Genomic DNA, 26,385 nt, shown 5'->3' with positions numbered 1-26,385 from the left:
CGGTCTTCATTCCCATTTGACAGATGAGGGAACTGAGGCCCAAAGAAGTTTAGATCCCAAGCGTTTAGTCCAGTGCTCTGCACACAGTAAGCGCTCAATAAATACGATTGAATGAATGAAGTGACTCGCCCAAAGTCACACAGCAGACAGGTGGCGGAGCCGGGATTAGAACCCACAACCTCTGACTCCGCAGCCCGGGCTCTTTCCACTGAGCCACGCTGCTTCTCTAGCAGCCACGGCCCCTGCCCACCAGGAGCTGACTGTCTAGACGAGGGGATACAAGGGGATCAGGTTGTCCCCCGTGGGGCTCACGGTCTTCATCTCCATTTGACAGATGAGGGAACTGAGGCCCAGAGAAGTGAAGTGACCGGCCCAAAGTCACACAGCTGATAATAATAATAATAATGATGATATTTGTTAAGCGATTACTATGTGTGAAGCACCGTTCTAAGCGCTGGGGGGGATACAAGGGGATCAGGTTTTCCCCCGTGGGGCTCACGGTCTTCATCTCCATTTGACAGATGAGGGAACTGAGGCCCAGAGAAGTGAAGTGACTGGCCCAAAGTCACACAGCTGACAATAATAATAATAATAATAATAATAATAATAATAATAATAATAATGACATTTGTTAAGCGATTACTATGTGCGAAGCACCGTTCCAAGCGCTGGGGGGGATACAAGGGGATCAGGTTGTCCCCCATGGGGCTCACGGTCTTCATCTCCATTTGACAGATGAGGGAACTGAGGCCCAGAGAAGTGAAGTGACTGGCCCAAAGTCACACAGCTGACAATAATAATAATAATAATAATAATAATAATGATGACATTTGTTAAGCGCTTACTATGTGCGAAGCACCGTTCTAAGCGCTGGGGGGGATACAAGGTGATCAGGTTGTCCTTTGATAGACGTGAATCTAAGTAAATAAAATGGGAGCTATGGTGCGAAGGGGTTTGGGGCCGGGGGTGAAGAAAGGGAGTGAGTCGGATGGGAGCGGGAGAAGGGGAGAGGCGGGCGCAGTCAGGGAAGGCCTCCTGGAGGAGGAGATGGGCCTTCCAGAAGAATTTGAAGGGCGGGAGAGTCACCGTGGGTCGGAAATGGGGAGGGAGGGCATTAATAATAATAATAATAATGGCATTTATTAAGTGCTTACTATGTGCAAAGCACCGTTCTAAGCGCTGGGGAGGTTACAAGGTGATCAGGTTGGCCCACGGGGGGCTCACAGTCTTCATCCCCATTTTCCAGATGAGGGAACTGGGGCACAGAGAAGTGAAGTGACTTGCCCCAAGTCACCCAGCTAACAATTGGAGGAGCCGGGATTTGAACCCGTGACCTCGGACTCCAAAGCCCGGGCTCCTTTCCACGGAGCCACGCTGCTTCTCTGGCATTCCAGGCCAGAAGAAGGACGGGGGCGAGGGGTTGGCGGCGAGATAGGCGAGCCGGAAGCCCAGGGAGCAAGTTGGCATTAGAGAAGCAGCGTAGCTCAGTGGAAAGAGCCCGGGCTTTGGAGTCCGAGGTCCTGGGTTCGAATTCCGACTCCGCCAATTGTCAGCTGGGTGACTTTGGGCAAGTCACTTCTCTGGGCCTCAGTTCCCTCATCTGTAAAATGGGGATGAAGACCGTGAGCCCCCCGTAGGACAACCTGATCACCTTGTAACCGCCCCGGCGCTTAGAACAGTGCTTTGCACATAGTAAGTGCTTAATGTAGGCCATCAGCATTATTTTTTATTATTAGAGAAGCAGAGCGTGCAGGCTGGGTTGGCACAGGAGAGAGGCCAGGTGAGGGAAGAGGGGGCCAAGGGATGATGGCCTTAAAAGTATTTTGGAGCCCCCTGGAACCACACATCTCCAAATGGGGCCTTCCTTCTCTTATAATAATAATAATAATAACAATAATAATAATAATAATGATGGCATTTATTAAGTGCTTACTATGTGCAAAGCACCGTTCTAAGTGCTGGGGAGGTTACAAGGTGATGATGATGATGGTTTTTGAGTGTGGCTCAGTGGAAAGAGCCCGGGCTTGGGAGTCAGAGGTCGTGGGTTCAAATCCTGGCCCCGCCAATTGTCAGCTGGGTGACTTTGGGCGAGTCACTTCACTTCTCTGGGCCTCAGTTCCCTCATCTGTCAAATGGGGATGAAGACCGTGAGCCCCCCGTGGGACAACCTCATCACCTTGGAACCTCCCCGGCGCTTAGCACGGTGCTTGGCACATTTTATTTATTTATCTTATTTTGTTAATATGTTTTGTTTCGTTCTCCGTCTCCCCCTTCTAGACTGTGAGCCCGCTGTTGGGTCGGGACCGTCTCTAGATGTTGCCAACTTGGACTTCCCAAGCGCTCAGTCCAGTGCTCTGCACACAGTAAGCGCTCAATAAATACGATCGAATGACGGAATGAATGACTAGTAAGCGCTTCATAAATCATCATCATCATCATCAATCATATTTATTGAGTGCTTACTATGTGCAGAGCACTGTACTAAGTGCTTGGGAAGTACAAATTGGCAACATATAGAGACAGTCCCTACCCAACAGTGGGCTCACATAAATGCCATCATTATTATCTGGGGGGGTGGTAGGGGCAGACCAGGGGGCAGGCCTGGGCACCGCGCAGTTGGGCGGGGGGCATCCCGAGCACAGAGAGGCAGACATGGCAGGTAGGAAAACACGGTGGGTTTATTGGGGGAGGGCCGGGGGGGAAGTGGGGGCCAATTCAGCACCATTTCTGGGTTAAGGCCACAGTGCTACCCCCCTTTGTGCTTTGGAAGAAAAACGTTCGGACCCCCCGCCCCTGGCAGGGGGAAGCCTGGCCCCGTCGCCCCCCAACCTCCCCAACTCCCAGGCTGTGCAAAATGCGGCACCCGCTGCCCGGTGGGCACGGGCCTAGGAGAGAGGGGAGGTCGGCGGCGGGGCGGGCGGCGTGAGGGGACCCCCCCCAGCGTCCCCACCCCCAAACCCAGCGACCCCACCCCCCAAAATCCCTGCGAGGGGGCATCGCCCGCCCCCACCAATCCCTGAGCAGGCGGGCAAGGCGCCAGTGCCACACCGAGGGGGAGATGCCTCTGCCCGCTGGATCTCCTGGTCTGCCTGTACAGCTATTTATATATTTATACCTCCGGGGGAGTCCATACAGTAGGTCGGGGGCCAATATTGCACAGGGGGTTGGGGAGGGGTCCCGGATACCCTGGATACTCAAGACCCCCTTCCCCAGGCCCCTCCGCTCCGGCCTGGGGGTCCTACGGGCTGGCATCTTCCGCCCCGTCTGAGGACCAGCTTGACCCGCGGCCTATACTGGGGGTTGGGGGCGGTCAACTAGTGGCCACGGGCCACCTCGTCCCCCAGACACGGCAGGCCGCCCACAAGGTCCCCTTTCGGGGGGCACAGGGCAGAGCAGGGGTCCCCAGGAGCGGAGGAGGAGCTAGGCCCGAGGGGGCAGGGCGGGAAGGCCGAGTCCGGCGAGGCGGGCGCTCACTTGGGCTCCGGAGGGTTGTATTCGGTCTCTCCCGAGGACACCTGGGAGATGCGGCGGGTGGACCGCCACAACCGCCTGGCAAACTGGCCCGAGCGGACCTGAGGAAGGACGAGAGGGGTCAGGGGGCGTCCCCGGGGGGCACCGACCCACCCCCAGGCCGGGCCACGGCTGACCTCCGCAGGCTGCCCGGCGCCCACGACGATGAGCTTCCCGTCCTCCAGGCCCACCAGCACGTGGCTGTGTTCCTTGGTGATGGCCACGCTGCGGACGGGCACCTTCATGGGCAGAGGTGGCACCGCGGCGTCCAAGCTGCGGGAGGGAGGGAGGGAGGTCAGAAAGGGCGTATTTACGGGGCGCTCACTGCGTGCGGAGCCCCGGACTGAGCGCTTAGGACAGTGAAAGCCTGTGAGCCCGCTGTTGGGTAGGGACCGTCTCTAGATGTTGCCAACTTGGACTTCCCAAGCGCTCTGCACACAGTAAGCGCTCAATCAATACGATTGATTATTTTGTTCATTCATTCATTCACTGAATCGTACTGATTGAGCGCTTACTGTGTGCAGAGCGCTGGACTAAGCGCTTGGGAAGTACAAGTTGGCAACATCTAGAGACGGTCCCTACCCAACAGCGGGCTCACAGTCTGGAAGTTCAATCATTCAATCAATCGTATTTATGGAGTGCTTACTGTGTGCAGAGCGCTGGACTAAGCGCTTGGGAAGTCCCAGTTGGCAACATCTAGAGACGGTCCCTACCCAACAGTGGGCTCACAGTCTGGAAGTTCAATCATTCAATCAATTGTATTTATGGAGCGCTTACTGTGTGCGGAGCGCTGGACTAAGCGCTTGGGAAGTCCAAGTTGGCAACATCTAGAGATGGTCCCTACCCAACAGTGGGCTCACAGTCTAGAAGGGACGCGTTCTCAGCAGGCTAGAGGTGGAGACATATTTGTACAGATTTATTACTCTATTTTACTTGAACATATTTACCATTCTATTTATTTTGTTAATAATGTGCATCTAGCTTTATTTTTATTTCTTCTGATGACCTGACACCCGTCCACGTTTTGTATTGTTGTCTGTGTCCCCCTTCTAGACCGTGAGCCCGTTGTCGGGTAGGGACCGTCTCTAGATGTTGCCGACTTGAACTTCCCAAGTGCTTAGTCCAGTGCTCTGCACACAGAGAGCGCTCAATAAATACGATTGAATGAATGAATTAATTAATCTAGCTTTATTTTTATTTATTCTGATGACCCGACACCCGTCCACATGTTTTGTATTATTGTCTGTCTCCCCCTTCCAGACTGTGAGCCTGTTGTTGGGTAGGGACCGTCTCTAGATGTTGCCGACTTGAACTTCCCAAGCGCTTAGTCCAGTGCTCTGCGCACCGTAAGCGCTCAATAAATACGATTGAATGAATGAATTAATTAATCTAGCTTTATTTTTATTTATTCTGATGACCCGGCACCTGTCCACATATTTTGTATTATGTCTGTCTCCCCCTTCCAGACTGTGAGCCCGTTGTTGGGTAGGGACCGTCTCTAGATGTTGCCGACTTGGACTTCCCAAGCGCTTAGTCCAGTGCTCTGCACACAGGGAGCGCTCAATAAATACGATTGAATGAATGAATCTAGCTTTATTTTTATTTATTCTGATGACCTGACACCCGTCCACATGTTTTGTATTGCTGTCTGTCTCCCCCTTCTAGATTGTGAGCCCGTTGTTGGGTAGGGACCGGCTCTAGATGTTGCCGACTTGACGGACGGGATGGGGCCCCAGGGCGCAGGTTGGCATCAGAGGAGCCAAGTGGGTTGGCGTAGGAGAGCGGCCAGGTGATGGGTGGGCGATCCCTGGAGGGTCTTGGGGCGAGACAGGGCAGGGCTGGGGGCAGAGGGATGGGCAGGACCCCAGGGCCCGAGGGAGGCGGGTACCTGTGGAGGTGCAGGATGTGCAGGGCGCACTGGGCAGTGCCCAGGAGCACGAAGGCGTCAGCCAGCAGGAGGGCGGTGGGCCGCTCTTCCAGGGGCCGCGACTCCAGTAGCCGCCCGTTCACCGAGTAGAGGTGCAGGGAGCAGCTCTCCTGGGAGGGACGGACCGATGGAGCCGTGCCAGGCACCGCCCCGCGCCCCCACCCCGCCGATGTCCCCCGCCGGTCCCTACCTGGGCTCCGGGCCGCTCCCGGGCCGAGCTCTGGACGACGATCTGGCCCTCGAGCCCCACGGCCAGGAGTCCCACGGGCCCGGGCACCGCGCCCCCGGGGGGCTTCAGGGAAGCCACGAACTGACCCCTCCGCACCGTGTGCAGGATCACCACTCCGTCCTGGTGGGGCCGGGCAGGGGGAGAAAAAGGGGTCAGCCGCCCCGTCCGTCCGTCCTCCGTCTCCCACCCCCGGCGCCCCCTCCCCATCCCCGGCCGCTTACCTCGGAGCCCGACACGGCCATGTCCAGCTCGGTGCTGATGGCCACGCAGGACACGGCGGCCACGTGGCCGTAGAGGACCTGCACGGGCCTGGGGGCCAGGCCCACGGACAGCCCTCCCTGCGGACACATGGACCCGTCGCGGGGGCCTGAGAGGGGGCCGCGGGGGGCAGGGGGCGCCCAGCCGGGGCCACAGAGGGAGCTGAGCCCCCCACCCTGCTCTGCCGGGGTCCCGGGATTGGCCCTCCAGCAGCGGGACGCACTGAGACACCCCACACGCAAACACACAAGCACACTGCCACACACGCTGGGACGGGAGTGGGAGGGGGGAGAGGAGGAGAAGGGGGAGAGAGGCAGACCAGGGAGAGGGGCAGAAGGGGGAGAGGGAGAGAAGGAGGAGAGGGAGAGAGAGGGGGAGAGGGGGAGAAGGGGGAGAGGGGGAGAAGGGGGAGAGGGGGAGAAGGGGGAGAAGGGGGAGAGGGGGAGAAGGGGGAGAGGGAGAAAAGAGGGAGAGGACAGAGGGGGGAGAAGGAGGGAATGGGGAGAGGGAGAGAAGGGGAAGAGGGAGAGAAGGAGGAGAGGGAGAGAAGGGGGAGAGGGAGAGAAGGGGGAGAGGGGGAGAAGGGGGAGAGGGGGAGAAGGAGGAGAGGGAGAGAAGGGGGAGAGGGAGAGAAGGGGAAGAGGGAGAGAAGGGGGAGAGGGAGAGAAAGAGGAGAGGGCAGAGGGGGTAGAAGGAGAGAAGGGGGAGATGGAGAGAAGGGGAAGAGGGAGAGAAGGGGGAGGGGGAGAGGGAGAGAAGGGGAAGAGGGAGAGAAGGGGAAGAGGGAGAGAAGGGGAGAGGGAGAGAAGGAGGAGGGAGAGAAGGAGGAGAGGGAGAGAAGGGGAGAGGGAGAGAAGGGGGAGAGGGAGAGAAGGAGGAGAGGGAGAGAGGGAGGAGAGGGAGAAAAGGGAGCGAGGGAGAGAAGGGGGAGAGAAGGAGGGGAGGGAGAGGAGGGGAGGGAGCAAAGAGAGAGAGGGAGAGAAGGGGGAGAGGTAAAGAAATAGAAGTGGGAGAAGAAGAAAAGGGGCAGAGGGGCAGAAGGTGAAGAGGGAGAAAAGGGGGAGAGGGAGAAAAGGGGGAGGGGCAGAAGGGGGAGAGATGCAGAAGGGGGAGAGGGAGAGAAGGAGGAGAGGGAGAGAAGAAGGGGAGGGAGAAAAGGGGGAGAGGGAGAGAAGGGGAAGAGGGAGAAAAGGGGGAGAGGGAGAAAAGGGGGAGAGGGCAGAGGGGGGAGAAGGAGGGAATGGGGAGAGGGAGAGAAGGGGAAGAGGGAGAGAAGGGGGAGAGGGCAGAGGGGGGAGAAGGAGGGAATGGGGAGAGGGAGAGAAGAGGGAGAGAAGGGGAGGGGGGAGAAGGAGAAAAGGGGGAGAGAGGGAGAGAAGGAGGAGAGGAGAAAAGGAGGAGAGGGAGAGAAGGAGGAGAAGGAGAGGAGAAAAGGAGGAGAGGGAGAGAAGGGGAGAAGGAGAGAAGGGGGAGAGGGAAGGAGGAGAGGAGAAAAGGAGGAGAGGGGGAGAGGAGGAGGAGAGGGAGAGAAGGGAGAGAGGGAGAGAAGGGGAGAGGGAGAGAAGGAAGGGAGGGGGAGAAATAGAAGGGGGAAAGAAGGGGGAGAGGGAGAAAAGGGGGAGAGGGGCAGAAGGGGAAGAGAAACAGAAGAGGGAGAGGGGCAGAAGGGGAAGAGGGAGAAAGGGGGGCAGAAGTGGGGAGAGGGGAGATGGGGAAGAGGAGCGGAAGTGGGAAGAGGAAGAGGGGGCAGAAGAGGCAGAAGGGGGAGAGCGAGTCCAGCCCGGGGTCCCCATCCTGCCTGTGGCGCGTCGCGGTGCCCACCTGCTGCAGAACCTGCCACACCAGGCAGGTGGTGTCCCGGGAGCCCGAGATCAGGTAGATGCCACAGAGATCCAGCGCCAGGCAGGTCACCACGTCTGGGGAAGGACCGACGGACGGACGGACGGCCGGACGGATGAGCGGGGTTCCCCCGGGCCGGCCTTGCCCGTCCTGCCCGTCCTGCCCTCGCCCCGTTCCTTACCAAAGTGCCGGGTGAGCTGGCAGAGCAGCTTTCCGCGGGGCAGGGCGGTGACGCGCAGGCTGCAGTCCCAGTGGCCCCCGCTGAAGAGCAGCTTGCCGTCGGGGGCCACGGCCAGGGCCTTCCCGCTCAGGCCGCCCGCCGCCGCCGCCGCCGCCGCCGCCCAGGGCCCGCTCAGCACGCGCTGCGTCCTGCACGAGGGGCCGGAGGCGGGCGCCGCTCGATGCCAGTCCGGATGCCAGGCGCCCCCCCCCCGGCCCCCCTCCGGCCCCCGTGGGGGCCCGGCCCCTACCTGGCGCTGCCCACGGTGGGGTCCTTGCCGAAGGTGAAGTAGTTGGAGATGGTGCGGTCGTAGGGAAGCCAGCTGTGGGTGCCCAGCAGCCCGTTGGCGCTCACGGTCACCTGGGGAGGGGGCGGCGGGGGCGCTGAGCGGCGGGCCGGGGGTCCCCGGGGGTCCCCCCCAACCGCCCCCTCCACGCCCCCCAACTCCAACTGACCAGCAGGTCCGGGGAGCCTTGGGTGATGAAGGAGTGGGCCTGGCGGTGGGGCACCACGGCCTGTGCCAGGGGCACGCCGTCGCTGATGCCCTGCGGGGCGGGGGGCCGCGTGATGCTCAGGCTCCCCCCGGGACCCCCGGCCCTCCCCCACATCCTGGGGCCCGCCGTGGGGCGGCCAGGCTGATGGGGGGGACACACGCACATACACACACACACACACACACACACACACAGTGACATGGTGCCTGCCCTCAAGAGGCTGTCGGTCTCCCGGGTAGAGAGGGGCACACACACACACACACAAAAGACTTAATAAGGAAACACACATAAATGACACACACACACCCACACACAAAACACACACCCAAAAGGCAATGGAAACACACACACACACACGAGTGACATGGTGCCTGCCCTCAAGAGGCTGTCAGTCTGCCAGGTAGAGAGGACACACACACACAAAACGCACACATACACAAAGACTCATCATCATCATCATCAATCGTATTTATTGAGCGCTTACTGTGTGCAGAGCACTGTACTAAGTGCTAGGAAACATGCACACACACAAATGAAACACACACACACACCCCCATAAACAAAACACACACACACAAAAGATTTAATGGAAACACACACACACAAATGAAACACACACACACACACACACACCCAGAAACAAAACACACACCCAAAAGACAATGGAAACACACACACACACACACACACACACACACACACACACGAGTGACATGGTGCCTGCCCTCAAGAGGCTGTCAGTCTGCCAGGTAGAGAGGACACACACACACAAAACACACACATACATAAAGACTCATCATCATCATCAATCGTATTTATTGAGCGCTGTGTGCAGAGCACTGTACTAAGCGCTAGGAAACATGCACACACACAAATGAAACACACACACACACACCCATAAACAAAACACACACACAAAAGACTTAATGGAAACACACACACACAAATGAAACACACACACACACACACACACAAATGAAACACACACACCCAGAAACAAAACACACACCCAAAAGACAATGGAAACACACACACACACACACACACACACACGAGTGACATGGTGCCTGCCCTCAAGAGGCTGTCAGTCTGCCAGGTAGAGAGGACACACACACACAAAACGCACACATACATAAAGACTCATCATCATCATCATCAATCGTATTTATTGAGCGCTTACTGTGTGCAGAGCACTGTACTAAGCGCTAGGAAACATGCACACACACAAATGAAACACACACACACACCCCCATAAACAAAACACACACACAAAAGACTTAATGGAAACACACACACACAAATGAAACACACACACACACCCACCCAGAAACAAAACACACACCCAAAAGACAATGGAAACACACACACACACACACACGAGTGACACGGTGCCTGCCCTCAAGAGGCTGTCAGTCTGCCAGGTAGAGAGGACACACACACACACAAAACACACACATACATAAAGACTCATCAGCAGCATCATCAATCGTATTTATTGAGCGCTTACTGTGTGCAGAGCACTGTACTAAGCGCTAGGAAACACGCGCACACACACAAACGAAACACACACACACCCATAAACAAAACACACACACACAAATGAAACACACATACACACACACACACACACAAATGAAACACACACACACCCATAAACAAAACACACACACACAAATGAAACACACATACACACACACACACAAACAAATGAAACACACACACCCATAAACAAAACACACAGACACAAAAGACTTACAAAGGAAACGCACAGAAATGAACCACGTGCACCCACACAAATGAAACACCCCCACCCACCCACAAACGAAACACACACCCCCACAAGCACAACACACACACACACACAAGACTTAATGGAAACACACACACATACACAGTGCCATGGTGATTGGCCTCAAGGGGCTGTCTGCTGGGGAGAAAGGACGCACACCGAGTTAACACAAACCCACAGACGGGCAAGGAGCGGCGAGGCCCAACTAGGCCGGAGCAAGCCGGGGGGGAAAGCCGGGAGGACACCCCGGGAGCGGCGAATTGGGGGGTGGGAGATCGCAGGGCACAAGGGTGGCGAAGGCTGGGGGTGGGTCTGCCCATCACCTCCACGAAGAAGGCCTTGAGTTGGCCCAGGTCCCGGAAGATGTTGGGCGAGTGGGCATCCGACCGTGCCAAGCGCTGGGCGGCATCCTCCGCCGACAGCCGCGGCGGGTGGGGCTCCTGGGGGCACACGGCGGGGTCAGGGGGACCCCCGGGCACCGACCCCCCCGCCCCTCGGACCCCCCTCACCTTCAGCAGCTGGCAGGGCGTCTGCCCGAAGTTGCTGATGATGCCCTCCAACGCCTTCCGCTCCGTCTCGTCGGCCACCGCGTCCAGGTCCACGGCCCCTACGGGAGGCGGGCACGGGCGGGCACGGGTGGGGCGCGTGCGGTAGCCCCCCCTTCCCCCGTGGGCGCCCAGGGGGTGCCGGGCCCCGGCCCGCCCTCACCCTCGTAGGTGCAGTAGTAGAACACGTTGAGGGCGTCCACGGCGGCCGGCCCGCGCTGCTTGTAGCCGAAGATCAGGTCGATCCACTCGTGCAGGTGGGCGGACACGTGCTCCGACTCCTGCGCCGGGGCGGGGTGGGATCATAATCACCGTCATCGATCGTATTTACTGAGCGCTTACCGTGCTCAGAGCACTGGACTAAGCGCTTGGGAAGTACAAGCTAATAATCAGAATGAATAATAATGGTGGCATCTACTAAGCGCTCACTATGGGCCAATAATCATCATAATTAATAATAACGGCGGCATCTATTAAGCGCTCACTATGGGCACCGTTCTAAGCACTGGGGGGTGTTGGGTAGGGACCGTCTCTAAACGTTGCCAACTTGTACTTCCCAAGCGCTTAGTACAGTGCTCTGCACACAGTAAGCGCTCAATAAATACGATTGATTGAATGAATGAATGAATGAATGAGGTTGGCCCACATCAGGGCTCACGGTCTTCATCTCCATTTTACAGATAATAATAATAATAACAATGGCATTTATTAAGCGCTCACTATGTGCCGAGCACTGTTCTAAGCACTGGGGAGGTTACAAGGTGATCAGGTTGGCCCACATCGGGGCTCATGGTCTTCATCTCCATTTTACAGATAATAATAATAATAATGACGGCATTTATTAAGCGCTCACTATGTGCCGAGCGCTGTTCTAAGCACTGGGGAGGTTACAAGGTGATCAGGTTGGCCCACATCGGGGCTCACGGTCTTCATCTCCATTTTACAGATAATAATAACAATAATGATGGCATTTATTAAGCGCTATGTGCCAAGCGCCGTTCTAAGCGCTGGGGAGGTTACAAGGTGATCGGGTTGGCCCACATCGGGGCTCACGGTCTTCATCTCCATTTTACAGATAATAATAATAATCATGATGGCATTTATTAAGCGCTCACTATGTGCCGAGCGCCGTTCTAAGCGCTGGGGAGGTTACAAGGTGATGAGATTGTCCCACGGGGGGCTCACGGTCTTCATCTCCATTTTACAGATAATAATAATAATGATGATGGCATTTATAAAGCGCTTACTATGTGCCGAGCGCCGTTCTAAGCGCTGGGGAGGTTACCAGGTGATCAGGTTGGCCCACATTGGGGCTCACGGTCTTCATCTCCATTTTACAGATAATAATAATAATAATGATGATGGCATCTATTAAGCACTTACTATGTGCTGAGCACCGTTCTAAGCACTGGGGAGGTTACAAGGTGATGAGATTGTCCCACATGGGGGAAATCACGGTCTTCATCCCCATTTGACAGATGAGGTCACTGAGGCCCAGAGAAGTGAAGTGACTTCCCCAAAGTCACCCAGCTGACAATTTGTTAAGCGCTTACTATGTTCAAAGCACTGTTCTAAGCGCTGGATGGGGGGGGGCTATTATTATTTCATAACGATAGTACTTGGGGTTTTTTATGGCATTTATTAAGCGCTTACTATGTGCCAAGCACTGTTCTAAGCGCTGGGGAGGTTACAAGGTGATCAGGTTGTCCCACATGGGGGAAATCACGGTCTTCATCCCCATTCTACAGATGAGGTCACTGAGGCCCAGAGAAGGGAAGTGACTTGCCCAAAGTCACCCAGCTGACAATTTGTTAAGCGCTTACTATGTGCAAAGCACTGTTCTAAGCGCTGGATGGGGGGGGGCTATTATTATTTCATAACGATAGCACTTGGTTGGTTTTTTTTGATGGCATTTACTAAGCGCTTACTATGTGCCAAGCACTGTTCTAAGCGCTGGGGAGGTTACAAGGTGATCAGGTTGTCCCACATGGGGGAAATCACGGTCTTCATCCCCATTCTACAGATGAGGTCACTGAGGCCCAGAGAAGGGAAGTGACTTGCCCAAAGTCACCCAGCTGACAATTTGTTAAGCGCTTACTATGGGCAAAGCACTGTTCTAAGCGCTGGATGGGGGGCTATTATTATTTCATAACGATAGTACTTTTTTTTTTGATGGCATTTATTAAGCGCTTACTATGTGCCAAGCACTGTTCTAAGCGCTGGGGAGGTTACAAGGTGATCAGGTTGTCCCACATGGGGGAAATCACGGTCTTCGTCCCCATTTTACAGATGAGGTCACTGAGGCCCAGAGAAGTGAAGTGACTTGCCCAAAGTCACCCAGCTGACAATTTGTTAAGCGCTTACTATGGGCAAAGCACTGTTCTAAGTGCTGGATGGGGGGGGCTATCATTATTTCATAATGATAGTACTTGGTTGGGTTTTTTTGATGGCATTTATTAAGCGCTTACTATGTGTCAAGCACCATTCTAAGCGCTGGGGGGGTTACAAGGTGATCAGGCTGTCATTCATTCATTAATCGTATTATTGAGCGCTTACTGTGTGCAGAGCACTGTACTAAGCGCTTGTCCCATGGGGGGCTCACAGTCTTCATCCCCATTGTACAGATGAGGTAACTGAGGCCCAGAGAAGTGAAGCGATTTGTCCAAAGTCACCCGGCTGACAAGTGGCGGAGCCGGGATTTGAACCCAGGACCTCTGACTCCCAAGCCCGGGCTCTTTCCACTGAGCCACGCTGCTTCTCTAAGCTCTTGTTGGGCGCTTACTAAGTGCTCAGCACCGGGATAGATACGACTGAACGGAGTCGGACGTAGTCCCTGTCCCACGTGGGGCTCGCGCTCTTCTCCCCATTTTGCAGATGAGGGAACCGAGGCACGGGGAAGCCAAAGTGACTCGTCCAAGGTCACACGCCAGATGACGTGGCGGAGCCGGGATGGAACCCGGGACCTTTTGACGCCCAGGCCCGGGCGTGGCTCAGTGGAAAGAGCCCGGGCTTTGGAGTCAGTGGTCGTGGGTTCAAATCCCGACCCCGCCAATTGTCAGCTGGGTGACCTACGGCAAGTCACTTCGCATCTCTGGGCCTCAGTGACCTCATCTGGAAAATGGGGGTTGACTGTGAGCCCCCCCGTGAGACAACCTGATCACCTTGTATCCCCCCAGCGCTTAGAACAGTGCTTTGCACATAGTAAGCGCTTAATAAATGCCATTATTATTATTATTATTATTATCTACCTGCTAGGCCTCGCTGCTTCTCCTATTTCCAAGGCCTGCTCTGACCCCCTTTCCCTCCCCATTCCTCACCGGGGCCCTTCCCCTAGAGAAGCAGCGTGGCTCAGTGGAAAGAGCCCGGGCTTTGGAGTCAGAGGTCACGGGTTCGAATTCTGTCAGCTGGGTGACTTTGGGCGAGTCACTTCACTTCTCTGGGCCTCAGTTCCCTCATCTCTAAAATGGGGATGAAGACTGTGAGCCCCACGTGGGACAACCTGATCACCTTGTGACCTCCCCAGCGCTTTGAATGGTGTTTTGCACATAGTAAGCGCTTAATTTATTCATTCAGTCGTATTTATTGAGGGCTTACTGTGTGCAGAGCACTGTACTGAGCGTTTGGGAAGTACAATTTGTCAACTTCTACATATTTATTCTATTTATTTTATTTTGTGAATATGTTTGGTTTTGTTCCCCCTTCTAGACTGTGAGCCCACTGTAAGGTACGGACCGTCTCTAGATGTTGCCAACTTGTACTTCCCAAGCGCTTAGTACAGTGCTCTGCACACAGTAAGCGCTCAATAAATGCAATTGATTGATTGATTGATGTTGCCAACTTGGACTTCCCAAGCGCTTAGTCCAGTGCTCTGCACACAGTAAGCGCTCAATACATACGATTGAATGAATGAATGAACTTCTAGACCGTGAGCCCGCTGTTGGGTAGGGCCTGTCTCTAGATGTTGCCAACTTGGACTTCCCAAGCACTTAGCCCAGTGCTCCGCACACAGTGAGCGCTCAATACATACGATTGAATGAACTTCTAGGCCGTGAGCCCGCTGTTGGGTAGGGCCCGTCTCTAGATGTTGCCAACTTGGACTTCCCAAGCGCTTAGCCCAGTGCTCTGCACACAGTAAGCGCTCAATAAATACAATTGAATGAATGAATGAATGAACTTCTAGACTGTGAGCCCGCTGTTGGGTAGGGCCCGTCTCTAGATGTTGCCAACTTGGACTTCCCAAACGCTTAGCCCACTGCTCCGCACACAGTAACCGCTCAATACATACGATTGAATGAACTTCTAGACCGTGAGCCCGCTGTTGGGTAGGGACCGTCTCTAGATGTTGCCGACTTGGACTTCCCAAGCGCTTAGCCCAGTGCTCCGCACACAGTAAGCGCTCAATAAATACAATTGAATGAATGACTGAAGGAATAAACGTCCACATGTTTTATTTTGTGTCCATCTCCCCTTCCTAGACTGTGAGCCCGCTGTTGGGTAGGGCCCGTCTCTAGATGTTGCCGACCTGGACTTCCCAAGCGCTTAGCCCAGTGCTCTGCACGCAATAAATACGATTGAATGAACGTATAGAGACGGTCCCCACCCAACAGCGGGCTCACAGTCTATGCCATCATTATTATTATTATTATTATTATTCCCCCTTTTTTCCCCACAGTCTTATTCTTTTCGACTGTGAGCCCGCTGTTGGGTAGGGACTGTCTCTATGTGATGCCAATTTGTACTTCCCCAGCGCTTAGTACAGTGCTCTGCACATAGTAAGCGCTCAATAAATACGATTGATTGATTGATTGATTGTTGGGTAGGGACCGTCTCTCTATGTTGCCAAGCGCTTAGCCCAGTGCTCCGCACACAGTAAGCGCTCAATAAATACGACTGATTGATTGATGCCCCCCCCCGGGCCCGCTGACCAGGGCTCGCCGATGTTTGTGGATGAAGTCCTCCCGCGAGCGGGCCCAGCGGGGCAGCACCACGTCGCCCACCTTCTCGTTGGTCAGCTGGAGGCTGCCCAGGTCGAAACCTGCGGGGCGGAGGGCGAGGCGGGCTCACGGTGGGCCGGGCCCGGCGGCCCCCCACCCCCCGGACCCCCCCGGGGCGCGGGCCCCCCTCGCCCCCGCTGACCGTTCTGGTTCTCCAGGAAGTCGGGGAAGTAGAAGAACTCGGGGATCAGCTCCTTGACGTCGGCCGGGCTCTCCATCCGGGCCTGCCAGGCGGCGGGCACCGAGTGGAACTGGCGGTCCGAGCAGTCGAAGCTGGCGAGGGGGCACGGAGGCCTCAGCAGCCTCCCGGCCGAACCGGGCGGCCCCCGAGGCCTCCGCGTTTTTGCTATCTGTTAAGCACTTACGCTGTGCCAAGCGCTGTTCTAAGGGCTGGAGTAGATATAAGATATAAGCTTATATCGATATCAGCGCTCAGTACAGTGCTCTGCACACAGTAAGCGCTCAATAAATACGATTGATGATGATAAGGTTGTCCCCCGTGGGGCTCCCAGTCTTCACCCCCATTTTACAGGCGAGGTAACTGAGGCCCAGAGAAGCCAAGTGACTCGCCCAAGGTCACACGGCAGACACTTGGAGGAGCCGGGATTAGAACCCACGACCTCTGATGACCAGGCCTGGGCCATGCTGCTGACCACCCCCGCACCGGCTTTCATAATAATAATAATAATGATAACCCCCTCTCCATCCCCCCCATCTTACCTCCTTCCCTTCCCCACAGCACCTGTATATATGTATATATGTTTGTACAGATTTATTACTCTATTCATTTATTTATTTTACTTGTACATATCTATTCTATTTATTTTATTTTGTTAGTATGTTTGGTTTTGTTCTCTGTCTCCCCTTTTTAGACTGTGAGCCCACTGTTGGGTAGGGACTGTCTCTAGATGTTGCCAACTTGGACTTCCCAAGCGCTTAGTCCAGTGCTCTGCACACAGTAAGCGCTCAATAAATATGATTGATTGATTGATTAAGCGCTTACTATGTGCAAAGCACCGTTCTAAGCGCTGGGGGGATACAAGGTGATCAGGTTGTCCCCCGTGGGGCTCACCGTCTTCATCCCCATTTGACAGATGAGGGAACTGAGGCACAGAGAAGTTAAGTGGCTTGCCCAAGGTCACACAGCTGACAAGTGGCGGAGCCCGGATTCGAACCCATGACTTCTGACTCCAAAGCCCGGGCTCTTTCCAATGAGCCACGCTGCTTCTCAGTGTGAATGAATGAATTCTTCTCAGCATGAATTTTTGAATAACAATAATAATAATAATAATAATAATGGTATTCGTTAAGCGCTTACTATGTGCAAAGCACTGTTCTAAGCGCTGGGGGTGGATACAAGGTGATCAAGTTGCCCCATATGGGGCTTACAGTCTTAAACCCCATTTTCCAGATGAGGGAACTGAGGCCCAGAGAAGTGGAGTGACTGGCCCAAAGTCACCCAGCTGACAATTGGTGGAGCCGGGATTTGAACCTACGACCTCGGACTCCAAAGCCCGGGCTCTTTCCACTGAGTCACGCTGCTTCTCAGTGTGAATGAATGAATTCTTCTCTGCGTGAATTCTTGAATAATAATAATAATAATAATGGTATTTAAGCGCTTACTATGTGCAAAGCACTGTTCTAAGCGCTGGGGGTGGATACAAGGTGATCAAGTTGTCCCATATGGGGCTCACAGTCTTAAACCCCATTTTCCAGATGAGGGAACTGAGGCCCAGAGAAGTGAAGTGACTGGCCCAAAGTCACCCAGCTGACAACTGGCGGAGCCGGGATTTGAACCCACGACCTCGGACTCCAAAGCCCGGGCTCTTTCCGCTGAGCCACGCTGCTTCTCAGTGTGAATGAATGAATTCTTCTCTGCGTGAATTCTTGAATAATAATAATAATAATAACAATAATAATAATGGTATTTGTTAAGCGCTTACTATGTGCAAAGCACTGTTCTAAGCGCTGGGGGTGGATACAAGGTGATCAAGTTGTCCCATATGGGGCTCACAGTCTTCATCCCCATCTTCCAGATGAGGGAACTGAGGCCCAGAGAAGTGAAGTGACTGGCCCAAAGTCACCCAGCTGACAACTGGCGGAGCCGGGATTTGAACCCACGACCTCGGACTCCAAAGCCCGGGCTCTTTCCGCTGAGCCACGCTGCTTCTCAGCGTGAACGAATGAATTCTTCTCAGCGTGCAATCTAGCCTGCGAGCCCGCCGTCGGGTAGGGGCCGTCCCTACATGTCGCCAACTTGTCGCTTAGTCCAGTGCTCTGCACACAGTAAGCGCTCAATAAATACAACTGATTGGCTGATTGATTGATTGACTGAATGCAGGGCACCGTACTAAGCGCTTGGACCCTTGGACTCTTTTAGACTGTGAGCCCACTGTTGGGTAGGGACTGTCTCTATATGTTGCCAATCTGTACTTCCCAAGCGCTTAGTACAGTGCTCTGCACATAGTAAGCGCTCGATAAATACGATTGATGATGATGATGATGACCCACGACTCCGGGGTGGCGGTCGCCTGAGTGACCGCCGGGCCTCGCGGGAAGGGGGAAGGCCCAGAATGGGGGCCGGGGGCTATGTACCGGCCGCTCTGCAGCTGGATGTGCAGGGAGGTGAAGGGCTCCGTGCGGATCAGGTAATGCATCACTCCGGCGGCGTTGGAATAATGGGTGCCGTAGTGGAATTTGTCGATGCCACCCGTGGGGTCCTCGAAACTCTCGTACCTGGGGGAGGCAGGGTTGGGGGGTGTCAAGCGGGGACCCCCGGCCCCGCCGCCCTCCCCGTCCCCGCCGCCCCCCGGCCCGCCTCACTTCTCGCGGACGAGCTGCCGGTGTCGGGGGTTGGCCACCCCGATGGGCTTGGACAGGTCCCGGAAGACGGACGGGTCGCTCAGGTCCAGGGTGTCCGATACATAGTCCCGCAGGATCCAGGGAAACTGAGGGGACGAAGCGGGAGGGGGCTGAGTGGGGGGCGGCCCGGACCGATAATAACCACAGTCATGATGATAACGACGGCATTCGTTAAGCGCTTATCCCGTCCCCGCCACTTGTCCGCTGTGTGACTTTGGGGCAAGTCACTTCACTTCTCTGGGCCTCAGTGACCTCATCTGGAAAGTGGGGATGGAGGCTGGGAGCCCCAAGAGGGACAACCTGATCGCCTTGTAATAATAATAATAATAATAATAATAATAATAATGGCATTTATTAAGTGCTTACTACGTGCAAAGCACTGTTCTGAGCACTGGGGAGGTTACAAGGAGATCAGGTTGTCCCACGGGGGGCTCAGAGTCTTCATCCCCATTTGACAGATGAGGGAACTGTGAGGCACAGAGAAGTAAGTGACTTGCCCAAAGTCACACAGCTGACAATTGGCAGAGCTGGGATTCGAACACGCGACCCCTGACTCCAAAGCCGGTGCTGTTTCCACAGAGCCACAATGCTTCCTAACCTCCCTGGCGCTTAGAACGGTGCTTTGCACATAAGCGCGTAATAAATGCCATCATCATTATTTTTACTCCATTTATTTATTTATTTCATTTGTACATATTTATTCCATTTATTTTATTTTGTTAATATGTTTTGTTTTGTTGTCTGTCTCCCCCTGCTAGACTGTGAGCCCACTGTTGGGTAGGGACCATCTCTATAATGTTGCCAACTTGTACTTCCCAAGAGCTTAGTACAGTGCTCTACACATAATAAGCGCTCAATAAATACGACTGATGATGATGATGATGATGAATGAATGAATGAATACGATTGAATGAATGAATGAATGAATTTGTTAAGCGCTTACTAGATGGCATTTGTTAAGCGCTTACTACCAGTCTTCATCCCCATTTGACAGATGAGGTAAAATGAGAAGCGAGAAGCAGCGTGGCTCAGTGGAAGGAGCCCGGGCTTTGTAGTCAGAGGTCATGGGTTCAAATCCCGGCTCCGCCACTTGTCAGCTGGGTGAATTTGGGTGAGTCGCTTCACTTCTCTGGGCCTCAGTTCCCTCATCTGGAAAATGGGGATGAAGACTGTGAGTCCCCCGGGGGACAACCTCATCACCTTGTAACCTCCCCGGCGCTTAGAACAGTGCTTGGCACATAGTAAGCTCTTAATAAGTGCCATCATTATTGGAGAAGCAGCATGGCTCAGTGGAAAGAGCCCAGGCTCTGGAGTCAGAAGTCATGGGTTCAAATCCCGGTTCCGCCAGTTGTCAGCTGTGTGACGGGGCGAGTCACTTCACTTCTCTGGGCCTCAGTTCCCTCATCTGTAAAATGGGGATGAAGACTGTGAGCCCCATGTGGGACAACCTGATCACCTTGTAACCTCCCCAGCGCTTAGAACGGTGCTTGGCACATAGTAAGCGCTTAATAAATACGATTGATTGATTAATAGATGCCATAATTATTATTATTATCATTATTATTATTATTTTTAAGTGGACTGCCCAAGATCACACAGCTGACAAGTGGCAGAGCCAGGATTCAAACCCGTGACCTCTGACTTCCAAGCCTACGCTCCTTCCACTGAGCCACGCTGCTTCTCACGCTGCTTGTTAATGAACAATAATAATAATAATAATAGCATTTATGAAGCGCTTACTATGTGTGAAGCACCGTTCTAAGCGCTGGGGAGGTTACAAGGTGATCGGGTTATCCCACGGGGGGCTCACAGTCTTAATCCCCATTTTACAGATGAGGGAACTGAGAAGTGAAGTGACTGGCCCAAAGTCACCCAGCTGACAATTGGTGGAGCCGGGATTAGAACCCATGACCTCTGACTCCAAAGCCCGGGCTCTTTCCGCTGAGCCACGCTGCTTCTCATAATAATGACGGTACTTGTTAGGAGGGACTAAGAATAATAATAATGACCCTCCTCCCCCAGGTCCGGAACAAGGTGCACTCCTGTATCCTGGGCCTGTGGCCTCCCAGCCACGGCTACTTTGTTAGGCGCTTACTATGTGCCAAGCCTTGTCCTAAGCGCTGGAAGGACACGGTGGGGTGGGCCACAGACGGGCCCGGGGAAGGGGAGCGGAGCGCTTCCCTCTGGGAAGCAGTCTGGATGATGGGGGATAATAACGACGGTATCCGTCAGGCGCTGACTTTGGCCAAGTCGCTTAACTTCTCTGGGCCTCAGTGACCTCATCTGTAAAATGGGGATTAAGACTGTGAGCCCCCCATGGGACAACCTGATCACCTTGTAACCTTCCCGGCGCTTAGAGCAGTGCTTTGCACATAGTAAGCACTTAATAAATGCCATTATTATTATTATTATTATTATTATTACTACATGCCGAGCGCTGTTCTGAGCATTTGTTCGTTAAGCCCTTACTCAGTGCCAAGCACCGTTCTAAGCGCCGGGGAGGTCACAAGGTGATCAGGTTGTCCCACGGGGGGCTCACACAGGCTTCATCCCCATTTTCCAGGTGAGGGAACTAAGGCCCGGAGAAGTGAAGTGACTTGCCCAAGGTCACACAGCCGACAATTGGCGGAGCTGGGATTTGAACCTGTGACCTCTGACTCCAAAGCCGGGGATCTTTCCACCGAGCCACGCTGCTGGGATGGTGGGGGGCCCTACTGAGAGCTCACCTCCTCCAGGAGGCCTTCCCAGACTGAGCTCCTTCCTTCCTCTCCCCCTCGTCCCCCTCTCCATCCCCCGCATCTTACCTCCTTCCCTTCCCCACAGCACCTGGATATATGGATATATGCTTGTACATATTTATTACTCTATTTATTTTACTTGTCCATATCTATTCTATTTATTTTATTTTGTTGTCAGTATGTTTGGTTTTGTTCTCTGTCTCCCCCTTTTAGACTGTGAGCCCACTGTTGGGTAGGGCCTGTCTCTAGATGTTGCCAACTTGTACTTCCCAAGCGCTTAGTACAGTGCTCTGCACATAGTACGTGCTCAATAAATATGATTGATTGATTGATTTAGACTGTGAGCCCACTGTTGGGTAGGGACTGTCTCTAGATGTTGCCAACTTCTACTGTGCTTAGTACAGTGCTCTGCACACAGTAAGCGCTCAATAAATACGATTGATGATGATGATGATGATGATGATGGGGGGCCCGCTCACCACTGGGTACTGGGAGAGGTCGTTATAGGTGCGGCCGGCGATGGTGTTGAGCTGCATGAGATACTCGAAGTTGGAGATCTCCCGGTTCACCCATTTCTGAAAGAGAGAGAGAGGGGTCAGCCCCCCGGCCCACAGCAGGGATCAATCAATCAATCAATCAATCGTATTTATTGAGCGCTTCCTGTGTGCAGAGCACTGGACTAAGCGCTTGGGAAGGACAAGTTGGCAACATCTAGAGACGGTCCCTACCCGACAGCGGGCTCGGGACGATGGGCGCCCGTCCCCGTTCCCCCACCTCCCCCCTCGGTGACCGGGGGCGTCCTCCACAGCCCCGCGCGGGGGTCGAAGGTCACCTGGGTCAGTCCGGAGGCCTTGAGCATCTCCTGGGGCGAGTGGCTGCCGAGGTAGCCGTGGCTGGGAGGCCGCAGGCCCAGGATACAGGAGTACACCTTGTTCCGGACCTGGGGGAGGACGGAGCGTGAGGGGCTGTGGGGGGGACCCAGACTGAACCCCCTTTTCCCTCTCCTCCTCCCCATCCTCCCTCCTTCCCCTCCCCACAGCCCCTGTATTTATGTTTGTCCAGATTTATCATTCATTCCTTCATTCAATCGTATTGATTGAGCTATTTATTTATTTCTTTTACTTGTACCTATCTATTCTATTTATTTTACTTTGTTAGTGTGTTTGGTTTTGTTCTCTGTCTCCCCCTTTTAGACTGCGAGCCCACTGTTGGGTAGGGACCGTCTCTATCCATCCATGTACCTATCCTATTTATTTTATTTTGTTAGTATGTTTGGTTTTGTTGTCTGTCTCCCCCTTTTAGACTGTGAGCCCGCTGTTGGGTAGGGACCGTCTCTAGATGTTGCCGACTTGGACTTCCCTAAGCGCTTAGTCCAGTGCTCTGCACACAGTAAGCGCTCAATAAATACGATTGACTGATTGATTGATTCCTGTGTGCAGAGCACTGGACTAAGCGCTTGGGAAGGACAAGTCGGCAACATCTAGAGACGGTCCTTACCTGATGGCGGGCTCACATTCTAGAAGGGGGAGACAGACAACAAAACAAAACATATTAACAAAATAAAATAAATAGAATGGTACATATGTACAAGTAAAATAAATAGAGTAATAAATCCAGAGATGGTCCCTACCCAACAGCGGGCTTATAGTCTAGAAGGGGGAGACGGACAACAAAACAAAACATATTAACAAAATAAAATAAATAGAATGGTACATATGTACAAGTAAAATAAATAGAGTAATAAATCTAGAGACGGTCCCTACCCAACAGCGGGCTCACAGTCTAAAAGGGGGAGACAGACAACAAAACAAAACAAAACATATTAACCCAACAGCGGGCTCACAGTCTAGAAGGAGGAGACAGACAACAAAACAAAACATATTAACAAAACAAAATAAATAGAATAGTAAATATGTACAAGTAAAATAAATAGAGTAATAAATCTAGAGATGGTCCCTACCCAACAGCGGGCTCACAGTCTAAAAGGGGGAGACGGACAACAAAACAAAACATATTAACAAAACAAAATAAATAGAATAGTAAATATGTACAAGTAAAATAAATAGAATACTAAATCTAGAGATGGTCCCTACCCAATAGCGGGCTCACAGTCTAGAATGGGGAGACAGACAACATAACAAAACATATTAACAAAATAAAATAAATAGAATAGTAAATATGTACAAGTAAAATAGAGTAATTAATAAATCTAGAGATGGTCCCTACCCAACAGCGGGCTCACAGTCTAGAAGGGGGAGACAGAGAATGAAACAAAACATATTCACAAAATCAAATAAATAGAATAGTAAATATGTGCAAGTAAAATAAATAGAGTAATAAATCTAGAGACGGTCCCTACCCAACAGCGGGCTCACAGTCTAGAAGGGGGAGACGGACAACAAAACAAAACATATTAACAAAATAAAATAAATAGAATAGTACATATGTACAACTAAAATAAATAGAGTAATAAATCTAGAGACGGTCCCTACCCAACAGCGGGCTCACAGTCTAGAAGGGGGAGACAGAGAACAAAACAAAACATATTAACCAAATAAAATAAATAGAACAGTAAATATGTACAAGTAAAATAAATAGAGTAATAAATCTGTACAAACATATATACAGGTGCGGTGGGGAAGGGAAGAAGGTAGGGCGGGGGGGATGGGGAGGGGGAGAGGAAGGAGGGGGCTCAGTCTGGGAAGGCCTCCCTCTATTTATTTTACTTGTCCATATTTACTATTCTATTTATTGTATTAATGACGCGCATCTAGCTTTATTTCTATTTATTCTGACGACTGGACACCCGTCCACCTGTTTTGTCTTGTATCTGTCTCCCCCTTCTAGACGGTGAGCCCGTCGTCGGGTAGGGACCGTCTCTATCTGTTGCCGACTTGTCCTTCCCAAGCGCTTAGTACAGTGCTCTGCACACAGTAGGCGCTCAATAAAGACGACTGAATGAATGACCGTGCCCGGGGAAAGCTCCCCCCCGGCACGCCAGGGTCGGTGCCCTCCCGGGGCGGGCCCGACCTTGCGGGGGAAGTTGAGGAAATAGTTGGCCTGGTCGATGAAGAAGAACTCGAGGGCCGAGCGGCGCAGGTTGTAGCGGCGAAGGTGCACCTCCCTCAGCTGCCCCAGAGGCCGGCGGAAGTCGTAGCCGATGCCTGTCGGGTGGGGAAATAATAATAATAATAATAATTAATAATGATGGTATTTATTAAGCGCTTACTATGTGCCAAGCACTGTTCTAAGCAATGGGGGGAATACAAGGTGATCAGGTTGTCCCACTGGGGGCTCACAGTCTTCATCCCCATTTGACAGATGAGGGAACTGAGGCCCAGAGAAGTGAAGTGACTCAGCCAAAGTCACCCAGCTGACAGTGGCGGAGGCGGGATTAGAACCCATGACCTCTGACTCCCAAGCCCGGGCTCTTTCCACTGACCCACGCTTAAGCGCTTACTATGTGCCAAGCACCGTTCTAAGCGCTGGGGGGAATACAAGATGATCGGGTTGTCCCACGGGGGGCTTACAGTCTTCATCCCCATTTGACAGATGAGGGAACTGAGGCCCGGAGAAGTGAAGTGACTCGCCCAAAGTCACACAGCTGACAGTGGTGGAGGCGGGATTAGAACCCACGACCTCTGACTCCCAAGCCCGGGCTCTTTCCCACTGAGCCACACTTAAGCTCTTACTAGGTGCCAAGCACTGTTCTAAGCACTGGGGGGAATACAAGGTGATCAGGTTGTCCCTCGTGGGGCTCACGGTCTTCATCCCCGTTTTCCAGATGAGGGAACTGAGGCCCAGAGAAGTGAAGTGACTCGCCCAAAATCACACAGCTGACAGTGGCAGAGGTGGGATTAGAACCCATGACCTCTGACTCCCAAGCCCGGGCTCTTTCCACTGAGCCACGCTTAAGCTCTTACTAGGTGCCAAGCACTGTTCTAAGTGCTGGGGGGAATACAAGGCGATCAGGTTGTCCCACGGGGGGCTCACAGTCTTCAGCCCCATTTGACAGATGAAGGAACTGAGGCCTGGAGAAGTGAAGTGACTCGCCCAAAATCACACAGCTGACAGTGGCGGAGGTGGGATTAGAACCCATGACCTCTGACTCCCAAGCCCGGGCTCTTTCCACTGAGCCACACTTAAGCGCTTACCATGTGCCAAGCACCGTTCTAAGCGCTGGGGGGAATACAAGCTGATCAGGTTGTCCCACGGGGGGCTCACAGTCTTCATCCCCATTTGACAGATGAGGTCACTGAGGCCCAGAGATGGTATTTGTTAAGCGCTTACTAGGTGCCAAGCGCCGCTCTAAGCTCCGGGGCGGTTCCAAGGTGATCAGGTTGGCCCACCTGGGGCTCACAGTCCCCATTTGACAGATGAGGGAACTGAGGCCCGGAGAAGTGATATGTCGCCGACTTGTACTTCCCAAGCGCTTAGTACAGTGCTCTGCACATAGTAAGCGCTCAATCAATACGATTGATGATGATGATGATGATGAAGTGACTGGCCCAGAGTCACCCAGCTGAGAAGGGGCGGAGGTGGGACCTCTGACGCCAAAGCCCGGGCTCGGTCCACTGAGGCACGAAATGGGTCGGTGGGGGGGGCGTCATGTCCCCCGTTGCCCCTCACCTTCCTCGGTCTCCTCCTTCTCGCTGCTGCCGTCGTAGAAGTAGAGGTTCTGCGTGGTGACCTCCAAGCGGCCCGGGACGGTGGCCACGATGGTGATGAGTTGGCACTCCTCCGACAGGACCAGCTTCTCCCGCTGCCCGCCGGGCTCCTTGGGCTCCGCGCTGCCGGTGCCAGCGGAGCGGGTCAGTGTCGGGGCGTCCCCCCCTCCGGACGCAGGCCGGGGCATCCCCCTCTTCCCTCGCCCCGCCGTGGGCATCTCTTTTAGACTGTGAGCCCACTGTTGGGTAGGGACCGTCTCTCTATGTTGCCAACTTGGACTTCCCAAGCGCTTAGTCCAGTGCTCTGCACACA

General features: G+C 53.6%; 1 protein-coding gene across 1 annotated transcript in view; it reads right to left on the bottom strand.

The window, feature by feature from the left end:
- Positions 1-2,979: 2,979 nt before the first annotated feature.
- NBEAL2 (neurobeachin like 2) overlaps positions 2,980-26,385 on the bottom strand; it is a 128,856-nt gene continuing 105,450 nt past the window's right edge. The window contains 20 exon segments of the mRNA XM_038755708.1: positions 2,980-3,572; positions 3,648-3,783; positions 5,399-5,547; positions 5,628-5,786; positions 5,888-6,004; positions 7,746-7,840; positions 7,945-8,132; positions 8,234-8,343; positions 8,439-8,528; positions 10,590-10,706; positions 10,776-10,873; positions 10,975-11,092; positions 15,737-15,846; positions 15,948-16,078; positions 18,401-18,541; positions 18,629-18,753; positions 21,885-21,980; positions 22,238-22,345; positions 24,436-24,569; positions 26,035-26,195. Of these exon segments, the coding sequence (XP_038611636.1) occupies positions 3,471-3,572; positions 3,648-3,783; positions 5,399-5,547; positions 5,628-5,786; positions 5,888-6,004; positions 7,746-7,840; positions 7,945-8,132; positions 8,234-8,343; positions 8,439-8,528; positions 10,590-10,706; positions 10,776-10,873; positions 10,975-11,092; positions 15,737-15,846; positions 15,948-16,078; positions 18,401-18,541; positions 18,629-18,753; positions 21,885-21,980; positions 22,238-22,345; positions 24,436-24,569; positions 26,035-26,195 (2,485 nt within the window). The 3' untranslated portion in view covers positions 2,980-3,470.

Source organism: Tachyglossus aculeatus, chromosome 13 (assembly GCF_015852505.1).
Source record: "Tachyglossus aculeatus isolate mTacAcu1 chromosome 13, mTacAcu1.pri, whole genome shotgun sequence".
Taxonomy (NCBI): domain Eukaryota; kingdom Metazoa; phylum Chordata; class Mammalia; order Monotremata; family Tachyglossidae; genus Tachyglossus; species Tachyglossus aculeatus.
The sequence above is the reverse complement of the archived record's forward strand: the minus strand, read 5'-3'. Positions and strand labels throughout refer to the sequence as shown.